Source organism: Labrus bergylta, chromosome 8 (genome assembly GCF_963930695.1).
Source record: "Labrus bergylta chromosome 8, fLabBer1.1, whole genome shotgun sequence".
Taxonomy (NCBI): domain Eukaryota; kingdom Metazoa; phylum Chordata; class Actinopteri; order Labriformes; family Labridae; genus Labrus; species Labrus bergylta.
In genome coordinates, this window is record NC_089202.1 from 13,877,458 (window position 1) to 13,895,483 (window position 18,026).

Genomic DNA, 18,026 nt, shown 5'->3' on the forward strand with positions numbered 1-18,026 from the left:
TGTCTGATACCATTTTTGACTACCTTTTATAAGTTGCTTTTTTTCAATTTCAGAGTTTATATGAAAAAAAGTAAAAAAAGAAAAAAAAAAAAAAACAGAAGAAGAAACAAAACTTGTATGTCATTTTTTCTTAAATTAATTCAGTTTTGTGCTGTCTTTACATTGCTCTTTGTGTTACTTTATTTGGAAAGTTCTGTCAACAGTTAGCTAGAGCAAGAGCACCTTCCCTTTTTTGCTGATGATGAAGAAAGTTTTCCCTTATAAGACAGTGAGACATTTATCAGACAATGGAACAATAAATCTTTACTTTAAAAAATCTCCTCAAGATGAGTGTGAACAACAGAAAAACTCTTCACATTACAGACATCAGATAGCAGCTGCCTGCTATTTTCTTTCTATTTTTTTTTAAGCAGAGTAGGACAGCAAAAAAGTGAAAAGAAAGAAAACGATGATGTTAAGGAGAACGGGGAGGAGGGAGGGAGCAGGGAGGAGAGGGAAGGAGGAGAAAGGAGAGAAGACAAAAGATTCATTAAACTAAAGCAGTTGTGGACGACAGCAAAAGTTGTGAGTACCACTTTTTTTCTGCTTCTTGTTTTTTCTTTCCAAAAATTAACACATCATGTTGGAATACTCAGCACAGCATGTGCTCATGCAGAATATTTCCGATCCAAAAATTTTATGACAGGATACTTCCTAAGAGGAAGTTATTAAATAGAAAGTGTTAAATCTTGGTTGATGTTTTCACTTTAGAATTTATAGTTTTATAATATGTGGTTGCATACTGAGTTAAGTATAATCAGTAAAAAAAAACATGTCAATCTCCTAAACAAATCATAAGAGGCATGTACAGCTGAACCAAGAGTTTTCAATGTTTGGCTGCCCTCGATTATTGAAGCAGAAAATGAACCAGTTGTGACAAAATGAACAAGCTAGTGACGATCATACAGTTGGAAAGTAGTAATATGCACTATGAAAAGAAACTTGGAAAAGAATGTGTGTCTGTATTAGAGGAGGGGTGGAGGGGTGCTCAAATAGGGCACAAAAAAAAAACACATTCTTGAGAGAGAACTCACGTCTTGGACTGCAAAGTTACACTGACACATCACGAGAGGAATGATGCAGGGTGGGAGAGGAGAGGAGAGGAAGGAGGAAAACACATTATTAGGGGAAAAGTAATTAAGTGCATTTCCTTATAGTTGCTCTATTACTGCTTCATGTATGTGTTTACAAGCTGTGCAGAGTACGCAAGAACATACCATAGAACAGAATATTCCAGGGTAAAATGACATCAGGCACTACCCCATAAAGATGACAAGTTATAGAAAAACATAGCCAACTTTGTGTTTTCAGCTGGAGCAAAATTTTAAGGAAAACATTACATTGGCATGGAACGTTGTGAGCATTTATATGAAACATGATTAAAGGAAACATAAACAGCACAAAAATCTTGGTGAGGATATTGAACAGTTCCACTCTGTGAAATCATCCTGACTCTTTTCCTCTTCGGTTTCCTCCAGCTCGTAAAGCTTTTACCCCTTACAAGTTGAAGGAATGGGCAGCCTTCCAGTGGTCCTGCTCCTCTGCAGTTTCCACGGTAACGCTGCCAAACAGAACACACAAATCATCTTGTTTAATTATGGTTGAGTCGCCATGTGTTTGTTTTTATGCTGCAATACACTCCCCTCATGTGGTTTCTGTTCCACAGCACTCACAGCTGTAGCCCAAGCCCAGCAAGCTGGTAATGCTCACCTCCTCATAATTCTCACTTCAGATCAGTTCTTGTTGCAGGACATCTGTCAGTCTGTGAGTCACTGTGATGGCTCATCAGTAAGACGGTTTCCCAATCTGATGCTGTTTTCGTTCCTTGTTTTCAGAGAGCCCTGGGGCAACTGCAGCTGCCTTACCAGCAAGTGAGTGACAGTAGAGCGTAAGATGACCTTTGAACTATCTCTCCAGAGGCCACATGACAGACTGGCACGATGTGTTGTGTTCTTCTCTCCTCTTGTCTATATTCCGTGTATTCTCTGTGTCTGCAGACTGCAGAGAGGAGATGTATCCATGCACCAGGATGTACTCAGTTCACCGGCCCATCAAGAGATGTATTGGTGCTATTTGCATCTACAGGTGAACCTTGTTACTGCTGTATGTTTCCCTGTGTCTCAGGGCTTAAAAGCCCAGTGCTGGCTGCAGAAAGAGAGGCATTTGGAGTTGGGACTGCTGTGCCTCTCAGTCAGCGATTGTCTGTTGTCTTTATTATCTGTCTTTATGTTATCATTAAGTTTGAGTAATTGTAATAAATCCCTTTGTTTTGGCTTTGTTAAGGTGTTTAAAGTATTTTTTTAATGGGTCAATGTGTGGATTGTTGTTAGCCCCATAGGGCCACCTTATGGTGGGTCGTAACAACTTCAGTCTTTGTAAAGCACATCAGAAGTAGAATATGAACTCAGAACTGAGAAGAAATACTGACACAAAAAAAAAAACATGACAAGTTTAAGTCCCACCTTAAGGTGTTCATTTAAATCGCTTAAAATTTGGTTGTGAAGTAACTTACATTATTAGCTATATTATATATATATATAAGCTATATTCAGATAACAGGCACAACAAGAATATAATTGTGCTAATGTTAAATATAAAACAGGTAGTTCTGATCGAGTGATTCAACAAGTGGTTTAATGAGTGTGATTATAAAACTGCACTGTGATTTTGAACAATATTTAAAACTCTGTATCTGGATAGCAATGAATGTTTCATAATAATTATGGCAAATTAAATTTTCTGGATTGTAGTAAACCCAAGGACACTATGAAGGAAATGTTTCCTCTTATAACATTTGTACTATTCTATAAAGTGTATCATGAAGACACATATAACTAACAAAGGCGGAGGTGGATTAGTTGTGTTGGTTTGGTTAACGGAATGATTAAAAAAGAAAAAATTCTTTATGCATATTACTGTTTACACAGCTCTGATTATGTTCCACCTATAGTCACTTGTCTTTGACTAAATCACAGTTGTGTTGATATTCAGTACATCCCTTACTCTCGTGTGATATTGTGTAATAGCGTAAATGTTCTTTTTTTAAACTGTCATAAAATCAGGTTTATTTATAACGGAGCAATACTCATGATGCTTTTATCCTGTTTCTGATGCAGCCTTCCTCGTGTCTATGTCATCAACAACGAGATCTGCATGAGGACAGTTTGTGCTCAGGATGAGTATCTCAAAGGTGAGATATTCAGGTGAAACAATCGTCATGTTCGATATGGTACCATGCATTGACTGTGGATAAATATCTGTGTTTCTTGTACATTACAGCCGAAATGTGCCGAGAGTTGTCTGGGTGGCCCAGGCGTGTTGAGAGGTCAACTCATAGGAAACGCTGCCGCAATCGCCGTAGCAACCCTAAAACCTGGGCAAACAAGGCCTAAACAGCGCCCGGGTCGGCGTAATGACCACCAGTAAGGATGGAACCCCCATAGAGACGCACAGCAGGAATGTTGTTATATAAGCAGCCCATGACACCATAAATCCACCACTCAACAACTGGGGGTCTCCTTCTTCCTCTTTTACATATACACACATGTGCTGAGTCATATCTATGTTCATGTATTAGTCTTTGTGTATGAATTCTGAAGGTTTGTCCATTTCATCTGTGTTGTTGGACACAGATCATGTCTTCCATGGTTTGTGATCCATTTAGGGTACTGTAGTTATGGGCCTATATAGCAGCACTGAGTCACTCCATTGTACAAAGAAAGACCCACTTTGTAAGGTACTCATCGACAATCTGGTAGTATGTGCACTTTTGTAACCAAATATACATTTACACACTTATTTTTGTTCAGGAGTTTTGTTTGTTTATTTATTGACTCGTTCACTCTATTCAGGAGGGGGGAAAAAACAGATTAGAGCACTGGTCATGGAGTGATATCTTTATGTTTTTCTTTGCATATTCATTTACCATATACATTTCCATACACATATACATTTTGAATAACAAGTAACATTTGGGAGGGATATATATAATCAAACTGTAAACAAACACTGACACATTGTTCAGGCTTTACACTCACACTATTTCTGTCTTCGAGGGCTCCATCTTTTTAATGTATTTCATGGCTGATTGATCCCTGTTACACAATTACTGTCAGTCGAAAATTTGAACATGGATCATCGAAATATCTCAAAGCCCTAAGTGATGTCTTTTAATTGGACTTTTTTTTTTTTTTTTAAATATCATAAACAAAGAAGAAAAGAAACAACTTTTACCATTTTAACCAGTTGATCATTTTGGCTTGAAATGTTACAGAAATGATGATCCAGACAATATCTATCATCACACACACTGTCGTCCATCACAACATACGTGCATGTGATATCAACGCAGCATGATCCCCCTCCTTTCAGAGCGTAATATCACAACAAAACACTGCGTCAAACACAGAATAGCTTGGTCTCATGTTGAATGGCTCTGAGTCAGAATACCAGAAACAACGTAACACGGAATTAGGTTCACAGTTAGAACTAGTTTGTACAGTACATCATGCTCCAGTTGAAGTTTACGACCTGATCATCCTCTTCTGACACCAAGCTCGGTCCCCATTGAAATTAATGTTTTCAATGCCGGTATCTTGAGATCACTAGTTAATGTTTATCCCCAAGCATCATTTTTTTTAATGACGTTTTATTCATCAAGTTTATCTCAAGTGTACATAAGGCTGAATCCATGATAGCTTATCTATTGATCAGGTCTTGTGTCACCAATATTTTGTCTGGTGCACTTGCCAGTAAAGTTTCCGATGATGAGGTGATTAAGTCTCAATACAATTTCTGCCTCAGTTACAAATTGATTAAAATACAATTTGGTAGGTTGGTAAATATTGGGCGCTCCCTCAACTCAAACCGGTTGTTACATCTGCCAACAAGCTATCCATGCACCCTTGATCTCTAATAAACTTTTGAGAATATTTGTTTTCTCATGATAGCAATCTAACTATCATTTTATCTTGTTATGACAACATTATTAACTTGAAATCTTGAGATATCAGCATTAAGAAAAAAACAAACAGCGTAATCGCTTTCGTATCTCCCTGTACTGATTGGATGGTGCACTTACACAGACTAATTCATTGAGCAGGACGGAGGTCATGACCGAAATGACTCACCAGTCACAGCTTTGACAGCTGTGCTGAGTAGAGATGATATAACATGTACTAAATACTCTGTTTCCCTTTGAGACCAAGATAAAAGCACTTTCTCCTGCTAGCACACTGTAAGATCCTACCGTCCTACTTCCCTGTCTATTTGTACTGATTTACAGTTGAAACAATGTGAAGATGCCAAGGAACCATTCCCAGAGAGACATTGCGTTCCAACAACTACGGCCCCAATTTGACATCTCACTAAAATAACAGTGCGGTAGTTCCAAAACAGCCCAGTAGAGAGCACTGTACATATCTATATTGCAAATCAGCCACAGCTTAACAGGATTCTTCATCATTCAGTGGTAAACTTGACTTCAGACAGAGTTTTAGATTTGAATAATCCCTGCCTTAAATGCAGACTCTATGCATTAATAACTATGTAGACAGACTACACTGCCAGTCAGTGCATAATGTCAGACCCACTGATGGGGACTTGGAGAGCGATAAGCTACAATACAGTACAGGTGACAACATGTACACAACAATGACCAACTATTATATACATTTAAAATAAATATTCTCTGTACATAAAATGCATTTGTTATTATATTTAGATATACCTTATCAGATGTTTCTGAATTCCTCTCCTTTGATCATGTGTCTATGTTGTGTAGTCTACTTTAGAAATGTGCTAATGAAACACAGAGGAGGAGAAAAAGGGCAAAGGCAGAATTCAAACAGAAAGAAAGAAACCAGAGAGCTAGAGAGGATTAACAGACAGCAAGAGGGGAAAAAATAGTTGTTCTAAATTGTTTGAATTAAGACTTGACTGCGAGGTTTGTGTGTGTGTATCTCTGGCTAGGAATAAAAAGCCACAAGGATGGGAATTAAATCTAACCTAACTAGTTCAGGATGTTACCCTGCTTGGCAGAGAGAGATACAGGACCCCATAATGGGGAAATTAAAGAGCAAAAATAGCTGCATACATTTACTGAGAAACAAGAGGGAGAGAAAAACTAAATGCATCTCTCCTCACTTTGGGGATACAGAGTCAAAGTCTCCCCACAGGTCAGAGCTGGCTGTGGTGGCAGGGTTGGATGGAGCTGCTGAGTTGGAGTTACTGGAGTCCAGGTCAAGTAAAAATCCTGGTGGTTAAAGTATAGAACAAATCAGAAACATTATGCACTTTTGGATACAGTATTGTCCCAGTGTCCCTTGTGTCACAAAGCCAGGTGCCTTCAGTGTCATAAAGTGAGGCTTTATTGAGGCCTCTACCAACACAGGATAATGGAAAGCTACATTATTTAACAAAAGGATTCTTTCTGTCATAGTGATGGTAAGTAATCCATTATAACATTGCACTCAAAACAGAGCTTTGGCATGTACTTTCAATCTGCACAACTCCTGAGAGGCAGTAGCTAGTAAGCACTGGGAATCAAACAGCTGTACATGTCTAGAACAATCTGCAGGTCGTATGGGTAACAGTATCTGACGTTTCCCTTCGTTTACGATTTAAATTATCTTCCTAATGAACTTTTTCTAAACTGTACATACAGTTATTAGTGTTGGGTTTTGTCAAATTTCTTAGTCAAGATAATAACCATGCCATTTTGTGATAACAGATCATAAAATTTGGTATATCCACATTATAAGTAAACAATAAAAGGCTATAATGCAGGAGGTACATGACCTCTGCAGTCAACCATAGTGTAGTGTTATGGTGCATTCATGTGGTGTCGGACACATCAGTAAAAAACAGTTTCCAAGTTGTAAATTGCACAGGAACACCTGCTCAAGTCGGAACAACAACTCGGACACTCGGAAAAGAATTAGGTGCCCGACTTCTCGACATAATCGTCATCACTTGGGGGGGCAAAATGTTTTTTGTTAATGTTAACATACTTTTGATTAATTCACGTATTGCACATTAACTTTTTGCTCAAATATAACCTTTAACAGTTACATTTCACTGATCGTCTTCGTAGTATCAACACTTTTTTTTTTTGCTGTCGTTACAGCATTCCGACTTTCCGAACTGAAATCACGTGAACGCACTTGAAGTCGAAAGAACGACTTCCCAACTCGGAAACTTGGACCACCCGAGCAGCACATGAATGCAACATTACAATTACCTACCAGTGTCACTTCCTCCAGCAGGTGGTTGTGTGTTATGATTGGTAGATCTCGATGAAGGGGGAGGGGCTATCTTGCCCCCAGGAGGAGGAGGAAGGAGCCCGAAGCCACCTGAGCTCTGTGGACGAGACCTATCCTTCTTCTTTGATTGCTGGAATACATAAATTAGAAAACAAATAAAAAAGAAAAGCAAGGTTAGAGTGTGTTTAATAAACAAGTTGAAGAATAGCTCATTTGACGACCTATTTGACCAAATCGAAATTCAATGAACAAACATTTTTACAACATTAGGTGTTTGCTCTGGGGACTCCCGTAGAGAAACTGCCCACTGTGGATTTTTCCTGAGAACTACAGTACATATCTTCAAAGTATTTTTTTACTTCAACATTTGCACTACCAATAGGAACGCTGCAGAGACAGAGCTGACCCCACTTGATATAGCAACAACAACGCAGAGGGTTTCTTGGTCAGAGCAGGATGGTTGTCTGTGTGCATAGGTTTCACAAAATAACAGAGTTGGAAAGAATAAATGACAAGTTACGCTTGACTGCATATCTATTTTGCTGTGTTTTAGTCAATTAAGGCTACTTTAATTAGCTTTCTCAAATGTTTAATTAAAAAAGTGCATTCATTCATGTCTTTGACCTATCACCAAAAAAATTAAGTCTGGACCAATCACTATAAATTAAGTCACTCCCAGTTCTTCTTGTATTTGAGTAGGAGCTAAAAGCTGATCCACTCAACATTCTTATACATATTATAGTTCTTCACATTCGCATTACAACTACAGACAAGTTCCTTGGGTTTGAAAATGCATATTTAGATTGCTTTCAGACTCCAACTGGGAGATATTTTATTCAAACCTTTAAAAAAAAAAAAACATTACATGTATGTTAATGTAGCGTTACCCCAATATTGAGAGTAATTGTCTGTCCTTCTTTGAAGCCAAGGTCCAGTTTAGGAGTGTTGTCTGGAGCCTGTGCCTGCTTTGTAAATTCATCATCCTGCTTTACCCACCTGAAAGAGATGAGGAGGGAGACAGGGATTGCAAAGGATTAAAGAGAGGTTTATAGACTAGAATTTAAAAAAAGAAGAAGTTATTTTTAATGACACTCTATGAGATAGCAGCATACTTGAAGTGGTCTTGAAGTGCAACATTGAAGTCGAAGGCATCGCCTCGGTCTCCAAATCCAATGCCAATGAACGCACTGCGGCCTGTGAGGGAACTCAACATGTAACTTAATACACGATATAGTTGACTAAATGATGCTAAACCTCAAAGTAGATTACAGTAACATGCACACTACAATAGACCAATATGTCAAAAACAATGTTTTTTCCTGGAGTTAACCTCTGAGTCAATTTAATTATGAGCATATTGACATTATAGGTTTTGCCAAAAAAATAAAGTTTATCCACCATTGTCATCCTGGATGCGGAGCACAAAGTATCGGCTTGAGTCACTGACTGTTTCCATCGCAATGCCAGGGTACTCCTCCAGCGGTGCTTGGGCAAACAGCTCCCCTGTAGGGCAGAACAAAATCAATAAAAAAAAAAAAAAAAGACTTCAGTGAGAAACAAATATTTTGCTTAATATGCAAGATGGACCCAACTTCTAGGATTCAGATGAAATAAAAAAAAATGTGTCTATATAAGTCATACTTTTAGAACAGGAAACAGATCATTACTTTAAAAAAAACAATTTGTTTTAAAATAAAAAAGCTTGCTTTGACGTGGGCTTGGTCACCTTGGAATGGATGAGTAACAGAGAGGGAGATGGCGAGCAGGAGACTACACAGTGAAATGATTTACAACAGCAGGAGTGCCAGTAAACAATGACATTGGTCTGTCTGCATTGTCACTCCCTCACCAGATATTTTGTCTTCCAATTTCACGTAGGCCACTTTGCCCAGGGCCGTCACACGCATACGTCCCGTCCAGTCAGGAGCATCTAGCTTCCAATCGGCCGCTCTGGGATACAAACACACAAGGCAGACAGGGAGACTGTGTGAAGTAGGCGAAGTGATGACAGAGGCAGAATATGCAAGGTAAACAGGATTCAAGACGGGAGATCTGCTTTTAATGTGCATATAAAAAAAGTGTGTGTTATTGTCATGATTGGTCCAACAATGAGACACATAGTAGCTCTTCGCTTTAAATGTGAAAGAAACGTGACTAAGGCATCAGTCGGGCAATTCACTGAGACCTAAAAGGCTGAATCATTACATCATCACTATTACTCACCATGAATATGGTCACTGGTTAACCAATCAAGTGTCTCATGGGAGTCAGGCCTATGCTACTGTTTGGCTGGTGTGAAATCCACTCATATGCAGCTGGAGCAGGTCAAACTGGAGCACCAGCCAATACAAATGGGGTAAACAATTCAACGTCAACAAACGCCACAACAGTTTCCCAGAATGGGCTCCTAAAATATGGATGTACGAAATGAAATGTCAGGACAACAAATTATCAGCGCATCCCAGCTTGTCATCAAACAGCATCTCCCTCGCCTGAAGTGTCCTTGAGCAACACTTATTGACAGCTTCAGAGACACTGCTCTAATACCAACAACTGAGAGGTCAGATAAACAAAATGTCAATCTGAAATGGGCAGGCTAACCTAAAAGAAAACCCACTTTTTAAAACGGTTTAATCACTATCGCATGACCTGCCACTGGACGATCAGGCAACACGTAAACACACCGACAAAGGAGTGTAGCCAATCCAATTCGTGGTAATGAGCTAACGCAGTGCAGGTGCATCCGCCAACTTAAGTGCACTGTATGTTACTATAGTAGTGACCTTGTAAAATTCACAGCAAAAACAACAAAGCAGGGGAGGGAGGGGGGGAACTACGACCACCGCCGCCTCGGGCTGCGTTAGAAACCCGGGGATGAGCTCGGGTACGTTTGGGTCGCCGAGGCAACGGATCCTAATGGCTGTAGCTGGCGGATGCTGTGTCAGGTAAGCTAGCACGTCAGGCCCCTTCCGCCGTCCTCACCTGATAGCCCGGTTGGATGCTCTCGGTGGGATTCGGTAAACGTTGACCTCGGGTTTGACACAGAGGATCGACTCGTACTGACCCTCGGTCGCCATCTTGACTCTATGCTCAAGTCGTTGCACGCCGGTGGTGGTGGTGACGACGACGACGGTGTGTGTCCGTGCGGCTTTAACGGGCCACGGCTGTGTGACCGTAATACACTGTGTACATGCGCACACCCCGGCGACTGTTTCTAATACTACGATTTCCTTTGCACACTTTTATCAATAAAGGTCGGTTAAAATATCGTAGGAGCACAGTTTGAAGTTAGATAAAATAATGTTAGGCTATTCAAGTTGCAGCACTCACCAAAAAGTATTCGGGGTTCGGGCTTTGGGATAATAATCTTTTATAAATTAGGTGTTAAATCGATATTTCCCCATATTGCAGTGCAGTACGATAGCTGTACCGCTGCTTCAATGAATACCAACATTTTCTGTCCCACATTTATGAGAAAATAAGACCTACTCTTCAAAGATTCGACCTATTTGCAGCAGTTTCCTGAATACATTACAAATGGATAGTTCTAGTTTGATTTTAAGGCAGTAATTCTTTATTTTACATGGCAGTAATGCTTCAGAAACAGAAAGTAGCAGCAATGTTTAAGTGAAAAGCCTTGACAAAACTTGAAAGCTATTTTATGACAGTTTTTTTTCTCAGTTAATTTCATTCTCAGTTTTGGCAGTTGTAGTGAAGGACTAAAACCAACTTTTCTTTTTTCTCTATAAAATGAATGACTTATTGAATAGTAACACGAGGAGGTAATGGGGATGTTTCACAGTCCAAGAAGCTTGAAGGCATCTCTTAAGTCTTCTGTTTCAAGGGGCTGGGGGAAAAAAAAAGAAAGAACCACATTTGTCAATTTGATGTAAATCACAAGTGTTTTCATCATATCCCTTGTCTCTAAGAAAAAGCATGAAATGTGGAAAATCTACCTGTAGGATGCGCTTGAGTTTCCTGGAAAGACGAACAGAGTTCTGGTGCAGCTCTCCCCATGCCTTGAAGCTGCTTTGCTTACAAGCCACAAATGTCCGCCAACAATAGAAGAAATCTGAAGAGGGAGGAAAAACATAATCCTTAATTTCCTCATGAAAAAATAAACACATTTTTGGATGGCTTAATCTTCCTAAAGTTGATCCTAGATAAATCAGAAAAATGTCTATTCTCTCTTTATAATTCTGATATTCAATATTCACTACTCCAATTATTCCTCCACCTTTGTAACTCATGACTGTGATCTGCACCCCGATGTTTTTCAGCATTCTTAATCCCTCTCTTTCACGGCTATCCTCCATATCACAGAAGTAAAGGCGAGAGACGAAGATCCGGAGGCGAAGGTTGGGCAACCGGCTGAGGAACTGGGACAGTCTTGTGGAGCAGTTGGCACATGGAGACCAGGAGCAGAACCAGGTGATAGAGTAGCTGAGCCTCTTCTCTCCAGGGCCTCCATACCCCAATAAACCAGGACACAAGGCCCCCACGTAGCGCAGGAACAGCAGCTTTTGAGTATTAGCAGACAAAAGAAGATGTTATGGATGCATCATTGTTATTTTAAGTCTCTTAACCGAACAAGCCCTTTTAATTTCCCTCCCCCATTTTGCCCTAAGTTACTTACCTCCACATGGCAGCCATTGCGATTGCGGAGGTGACCAAAATCAAAGGTTAAGGTGTCCGGCCCCACCCGTCTTTTGATTACAAAGCAAAGGTATGTCTCATGCCGGCCCTTTGCCCAGCGCATGTTTTTGTAATGGTAGATGAACTTCTTTCGTGGTAAAAGCACACTAAGACAAGGGAATATAGATATACTGTATTTTTAGTGTAAAAGTTGTTGAGGTAAAACAGCAAAGTCCACAACAATCAGCATATACACCTTACCTAAATTGCTCTTCTATGCTCTAAAACAACATTTGTTCACAAAACTTTTGCTCAAGATTTATCAGTCAGCATCTCATCAGTAAAAACGCTGTTCTAAAAAGTGTTGCGGTTTTGTAAACCAACAGCAATGGTTACAGATGATCTCTGTAGAAGTCAGTCATTTAGAGTTTAATGGACACTAGACAAACGCTTTTATTACTTGTCATTCACATGACTCAAATTGAGATCAAGTTTGAATTAAGCTGTGTACCAAAATGAAGGGATGTAAAGTCTGTGGTTAAAAAGCGTGAGTGATGGACACTCAAAAGACAACTAACATTCACTTCTTTTGTCTCACTCTCAGTTTCACAAATGTTAACGAAACTGGGACAGTTGTTCACCGCTCATTAATACTTAACACACTATTAATTGTATTCAAAGATGGCATTGTGGCAAACCTATTAAAAGAGAATTCCAATGAAGAATATTTTATTCTGTTATTTAAGAATCACAATTCAGATAACTACCAGTTTTTTTCTGTTTTTAATAATTGTGTACAAATGTTGACTTCAAGGACATACACAACATATAAATAGAATGTGTTGATTTTGCTCACCTGTCGAGCTTTGTATTCATTTTGAAAGACGCGCCACGTCTTTGTCACTCGGCAGGATGGGTATGAAATGAAGGTAATGAGAAAGAGCGAAAGTGAGTGTGTGTGTGTGTGTGTGGGGGTGTGTGTGTGTGTGTGTGTGTGTGTGTGTGTGTGTGTGTGAGAGTATTTGGGGGGTTAAAAGGAGGGAACTGAGAACATATACCTCTAAACATAAACATCCTGCATACAACAAAGACAGCCTCTGGTTGGTCAGAAAGATATTTCAAAGTTATACAAAGGACAGTGGGCGTTATACAAAAGACATGGCTGGATCACATTTTCTTGCTGCAAAACAAAACAAAATAAAACTAGCAATGAATTTTACATTTGCCAAGTTCTTGTTAATGCAATGATGCATTTTTATTTTTAAATTAACAAAGGTTTTTATAATGATTGCCAAATAATGATTTGCCAAAAGCAAAACCCTTCTTGTTCCATGCAATTAAACATTTAATTGTGGGAGCAAGTACACAACAATGATTTCACTAAATAACCTTAGCGACCACACATGAGAGGACGAGTGTTTGACGTGATTTGCAACCTCTGGAGGTTTTCACAGACGTCAATAAACTGAGCCAACTGGCTGGAACTTTCCAAACACTTAAGACTGATCCAGCCACAGGCGACCTTCACTTTGTTTTTCCCAGATCATAAAAATAAAAACTTCCAGATACCTCCTTACCTTGATCCACAATGGGATCCCCACTGACTCCTCCTGCTATTCAACCTTTCCACCTAGTTAGTCCAACCCCCCCCCCCTCTAGGGCCCCCAGATTTGGTGGAGCCATAGGCGTTCCCAGACCTCGAAGGCCCTGACACCTACTTCTTTCTCTGATCTGGGTTTTCCCAAACTGTGTCAGTGTAGGAGCATAGCTGTAATCGACCTCCCTCACCATACGTGTCTGCTGGAGCGTCCAGCCAGCTGACCGACCACAGTGTGTGTGGATAATTCTCACTCATGAGCCTTTGAACTATCAGACGCTGTCATCTATACTTGCGGAATCAGGATGTGTATTATTCTGCTTTCGTCTTTTCTTTGCTCTGTCTGTTTTAGCTCTGGCCCAGCCTACTTACCCAGTGGCAAAGCATGCAGGCATCCTGCGTTCCCATGACTCCCCTCACCCTCTCATGCACTCTGCGGTTTGGGGAATTCACCGTTCCCAGGGTAGCTGTTTTTGGATCTCATCTGTGTGTGTATGTGTGTGCTAGAAATCTGTATGAGCATGTCATTAACACAGTCTATATGTTTTACATCATCTGGAACAAATCTATCTAATATATCCTATGATTGTGTGGTGCCCCAAAATTTTAAATGATTTGTGTGTGTGTGTGTGTGTGTGTGTGTGTGTGTGCGCCTGCTCTGAGCGACCTCACATCATATTACATTACTCTGACGGTGCACAAAGCCCAATGTCTCTGCACATTTGATCTTGTGCATGTGTCTTTTCTGGACAAGAGGATGATCGAAAGCCAAACTATATGTAACCACTTCCCACCCAGCTCTCCGGGTTTGACCACATTTGACCAAGGTCATCTCACAGTCACACATGAACGCTCACGTGCACTTCCATTCCTTTTTTTTGCACTTACTATGTGTGTCTATGTGTGTGTATATGCGTGTTGTGGAGCAGTACAGTATGGCCAGAAATTCTGGTGCATTTAACCCGTAGTCAGGGGCAGAAACCGGGTGTAGGGAATGCCAAGTCATACTTTCCGAAACCCACCCGCCCACACCCTGCACACGTGCACACGCAAACACTCACACACCGCCATACCGTGCAGACACACAAGACCACAGTCACAAACAGACTTTCTTTCCAGTGTGTGAACTCACATCTGTTTCCTGACAACAATAATAGCTACAGATCAAGCTGGTATACGAGGCTCAGCTAACAGGTGTCTGCTCTTTGACAGTCATGAAGAAATAACCTGATGATGACCAAGTCTCAAGTAAAAGTACAGACTTCACAAGGTGAAAATGACCCCATCACACACTTAACCGTGCATGTTACAGCTTTGTTATGTTGCTGGGTGTCTCAGCTTTTTCATCATAGTTAATTAAAGGACAGTGATTTTCCACTACAGCTCAGAAGATGAAGAGTTTGCAGTAAAGTGTAGGCCTTCATTTGCCTCTTACGATCAGGTGAGATATTCTTTCCCACACACTTTAACATTGTACAAACATCCTGTGATGTTTATCTGTGGCTGCCATTCTGACACACTTGAGGTTAGCAGGAGGTAGATGCGAAATGTGAGCGTGAGGGGCTGCTAACCATAGTAGGGTCAGCCTCAGACTGAGTCCGTTTGCATGAACAATCACATTAACCGGCATTCACCTGCAAACCACACACATTCTTGAGTCAGAGTACCAATGCATGTAAAGTGTCAAAGATTGCATGGCAGGGGAGTTTTGAGATTTGAGTAAAAGTAAATGTGTGATTCAGTTTGCTCTGTTGTACATTCAATATTAGGGCTATATATAGGGCTGCAAACAAGTTAAATCTGCATAAATAGTGTTACCTTAATTTGGATTGCTCCCCCCCCCCCCCCCAAGTAGTTAATACCTAATTTCAGATGTTGTTACCATACTTTTTTCCTAATTTTAACCTTAAAAAAGCATTAAGTTATATGATAAATTAATCATTTTAGTTGAAAGTTGTAATTGATCATTTATACAGCTAACAGTTTCAGAGCTAATGTGTTTTTGAAACCGTTAAATATTGAATTCAGAATTCCCACAGAAATACAAAAATAACACAAACAAGTGGAAGAACAAGATAGCCAAAGAAAAGTGAGGTAGCAGTGTTTTCTGCACACTCATAGACCCACATACTGTACTTTCAGGAGAGTGCAACATCAGCCAAAGAGCAAAGAGAGATAAAAGTGAAGAAATTTTGCAGATTCACATTAACCACACGTACTTCCTGTACAGTGACTCCTACACATTGGTATGGTTTCATGCACAGCATACATTCAAGCCCACGCACCATCAACTGAGGTTGATTAATTGAGACTAGAACCACACTAAAACATCTTTGTCAAACACTTTTAACGTAAATATTTTAATTAGATACAACTGATAAGAGAACACATAACTATGAAGCCTTGAGATGTCATTTAAAATAAACACATGGGGAGAGGGATTGCTTTTTATGTCGTAAACAAAAAGTATGTTCAAACATACAAAACAGCAATCAAAAGTATATAAATACTGTCATAAATAACATACAGTAAATATTCAATAAATTATTTCACACAAAAGCCAAACATGTTGCGGCAATGACACATTTTAAGCAGGGATTGCACGATGTATTGTTCTCTTTTTAGACGCCCCTTTGCATTTTTTCAGAGTCCATCATTAACTAGTCACAGGTCTTTGTAAAACACCTTAGTGAGTGGGTGTCCCAAAAAGCCTCTTTCTGGTGTCTCCAGGTTCATCTCAGTGTCTTCTTCTTCATTAGCCCCCTCCCCAAGCTGTACATAACCTATCTTCCTGAAAAAGGCCTCTGCCACCTTTGATGGGTAGGGGACGTGTGCGTACACTCTATGGGCGCTGTTGTCCCTCTCTCTCTGCTCCAGACTCTGGACAAGCAGCCTGCCCAGGCCCTCCCTGCGGTACCAGCAGCCTGTCACCAACCTGCAGATCCTCCTGATGTGTGCTCGATTCTCACTTTCCAGGAAGATGCAGCCAATGATCTCCCCCTCACAGTCTGCCACCCAGACCTGCCCTGCTGCCTGCTCCCTGTCTGGGGTGACCCTCTCAGTTGACGTGTCTTTGTCTTTGTCCTTGTCCTTGATTCCGATTCTGCGCCTTGGCTGAGAAAAGGGAATAAGATTACTCAGCTGAACATTTGTTCTCTACAATTAAGAGAAAACCACAATGAATTTGAAGCTAACCTTTTTGGTCACTGGGGCTTTTCCACTGATCCTACAATACGGATTCTGCAGTTTCTCATCCTGTGACCCTCTATAGCTGCTACCCACATAGTCCCAATAGGGGCGGCTGCTACCCAGAACCCCTGTGGACCGTGGCATCGTGATCTTGAGATAGATAATTAGCAGGAAGACAGGAATAGCAAGTGCCAGGATAAAAGAATGGACAAGGCAGCGGAGGATTGAGGAGAAAACAGCCAGGATGAAGAGGCAGAGCGGACGGGTAAGGATGTGGAGGATGAGACGGTTTTCTGTGCCCCCGCAGCCCTCCTGCAGCAAAATCATTGCAAGAGAAAAAGGAAAAACATCAGTGCAGTCCTCAATTGGAGTAATGTCTTGAACTTGATCTAATTACACAAACCTTGATGAGGGCTTTGACCATCTCTATGTCGTCCTCCTTCATCCTCCTCATCTCCACCTGATCCAGCCCTAGCCTCACCATGTTTGGGCTCTATGCTGTCATCGACAGTGTACACAGTGACCCTAAAATGCACATTTAAAGGATGTCAAGGGACGATGACATAGCCTTCATCTTTGTGATGACTGACACTAAATCATGAAAAAGAAGAAAAAAAAAACAGTTGACGGTCGAAATGGTTTGGGTAAATAGGTCAGTGTATTTCCAACAATCATATTATGCAATGCTGTGGATTTAGTAAACAGTGAGCCAGTAGTTTCAATGTAACATTACTCCCACGCTGGCACCAAACGACAGACAGACGGGGATTATGGAGGATTTGTAGCACGCATATCACCATTATTGTGTACCTGGATCATGCACGATGCAGTGGGAAGGGAAAAAAACATCGTTTTAAAAATCCTTTTAAGGTTATTACGAACCACTGCGGTCTGTCCTGGCACAGCTAGACCCCCCCCACCTCCGTTTGTGCTTCATAACCCCCACTTCCGCTTAACTTCAGTGGCACTCTGCTCGCATAAATACAATAAATACAAAGTATATTTACCTCTTAAGGTTGAGGCTGATCCCATGCAGGCTCGGTACGTTTTGATTGAATGGCAACAAATGTGATTCTTGCGTAGAGAAAGTATTCAGAATACTAACATGCTCCTTTTCCGTCCCGTTGAACGACGCTTGACTCCACCGTCCACGCCGTTTGCGTACGTGCAAAACCGCACTGCGCAAATGGTCGTGACTGGCAAACGCAACGTAGCAGCGTAAAGTACGCTGTAAATGTGATGACCTGTGCAAGTTTAGTCTTTCAAATCGATGTCATTAAAAAAAACAAACCAGAAAGCAGAAA

The 18,026-nt window shown here is 40.6% G+C and overlaps 4 protein-coding genes across 5 annotated transcripts; 1 reads left to right on the forward strand and 3 right to left on the reverse strand.

The window, feature by feature from the left end:
• The first annotated feature begins 491 nt into the window (after positions 1-491).
• mfap5 (microfibril associated protein 5) lies at positions 492-3,837 on the forward strand. Its single transcript, XM_020646742.3, has 7 exons — positions 492-564; positions 1,518-1,594; positions 1,706-1,738; positions 1,875-1,910; positions 2,037-2,124; positions 3,156-3,229; positions 3,319-3,837. Exons 2-7 carry the CDS (start codon positions 1,552-1,554, stop codon positions 3,429-3,431), a joined length of 387 nt encoding a protein of 128 aa, XP_020502398.1. The 5' UTR covers positions 492-564; positions 1,518-1,551; the 3' UTR covers positions 3,432-3,837.
• Positions 3,838-3,920: 83 nt separating this feature from the next.
• necap1 (NECAP endocytosis associated 1) lies at positions 3,921-10,488 on the reverse strand. Its single transcript, XM_020646740.3, has 7 exons — positions 10,284-10,488; positions 9,151-9,251; positions 8,700-8,804; positions 8,414-8,495; positions 8,189-8,297; positions 7,284-7,431; positions 3,921-6,292 (listed from the first exon to the last, which is right to left on the reverse strand). Exons 1-7 carry the CDS (start codon positions 10,376-10,378, stop codon positions 6,180-6,182), a joined length of 753 nt encoding a protein of 250 aa, XP_020502396.1. The 5' UTR covers positions 10,379-10,488; the 3' UTR covers positions 3,921-6,179.
• Positions 10,489-10,615: 127 nt separating this feature from the next.
• Positions 10,616-15,731, reverse strand: aicda (activation-induced cytidine deaminase). The gene is made up of 5 exons (XM_020646741.3): positions 12,793-15,731; positions 11,938-12,103; positions 11,539-11,821; positions 11,258-11,373; positions 10,616-11,148 (listed from the first exon to the last, which is right to left on the reverse strand). Exons 1-5 carry the CDS (start codon positions 12,810-12,812, stop codon positions 11,098-11,100), a joined length of 636 nt encoding a protein of 211 aa, XP_020502397.1. The 5' UTR covers positions 12,813-15,731; the 3' UTR covers positions 10,616-11,097.
• A 143-nt stretch (positions 15,732-15,874) lies between these two features.
• Positions 15,875-17,887, reverse strand: nat14 (N-acetyltransferase 14 (GCN5-related, putative)). 2 transcript variants are annotated; one of them, XM_020646770.3, is made up of 4 exons: positions 17,730-17,887; positions 17,126-17,247; positions 16,729-17,034; positions 15,875-16,647 (listed from the first exon to the last, which is right to left on the reverse strand). In XM_020646770.3, exons 2-4 carry the CDS (start codon positions 17,204-17,206, stop codon positions 16,198-16,200), a joined length of 837 nt encoding a protein of 278 aa, XP_020502426.1. In that variant the 5' UTR covers positions 17,207-17,247; positions 17,730-17,887; the 3' UTR covers positions 15,875-16,197. The 2 variants fall into 2 exon arrangements, with proteins under 2 accessions (XP_020502426.1, XP_065813874.1); XM_065957802.1 differs by having other exon boundaries at positions 17,126-17,313.
• Positions 17,888-18,026: the final 139 nt, after the last annotated feature.

Bases quoted from the DNA above. Each gene is read 5' to 3' on its own strand.
- aicda (XM_020646741.3), bottom strand. From the start codon at position 12,812: ATGAATACAAAGCTCGACAG. The intron at 11,822-11,937 runs GTAAGTAACTTA...AATACTCAAAAG, and splicing joins GCAATGGCTGCCATGTGGAG to CTGCTGTTCCTGCGCTACGT. The intron at 11,374-11,538 runs GTGGAGGAATAA...CTCCCTCTTCAG, and splicing joins CACAGTCATGAGTTACAAAG to ATTTCTTCTATTGTTGGCGG.
- mfap5 (XM_020646742.3), top strand. From the start codon at position 1,552: ATGGGCAGCCTTCCAGTGGTCCTGCTCCTCTGCAGTTTCCACG. The intron at 1,595-1,705 runs GTAACGCTGCCA...TCTGTTCCACAG, and splicing joins GCTCCTCTGCAGTTTCCACG to CACTCACAGCTGTAGCCCAA. The intron at 1,739-1,874 runs GTAATGCTCACC...CCTTGTTTTCAG, and splicing joins AGCCCAAGCCCAGCAAGCTG to AGAGCCCTGGGGCAACTGCA.
- nat14 (XM_020646770.3), bottom strand. From the start codon at position 17,206: ATGGTGAGGCTAGGGCTGGATCAGGTGGAGATGAGGAGGATGAAGGAG. The intron at 17,035-17,125 runs GTTTGTGTAATT...ATTTTGCTGCAG, and splicing joins TGGTCAAAGCCCTCATCAAG to GAGGGCTGCGGGGGCACAGA. The intron at 16,648-16,728 runs GTTAGCTTCAAA...CCCTTTTCTCAG, and splicing joins AAGCCCCAGTGACCAAAAAG to CCAAGGCGCAGAATCGGAAT.
- necap1 (XM_020646740.3), bottom strand. From the start codon at position 10,378: ATGGCGACCGAGGGTCAGTACGAGTCGATCCTCTGTGTCAAACCCGAG. The intron at 8,805-9,150 runs GTGAGGGAGTGA...TCTGCCCTACAG, and splicing joins ATTGGAAGACAAAATATCTG to GGGAGCTGTTTGCCCAAGCA. The intron at 8,496-8,699 runs GTGGATAAACTT...GTTCCCTCACAG, and splicing joins CCGCATCCAGGATGACAATG to GCCGCAGTGCGTTCATTGGC.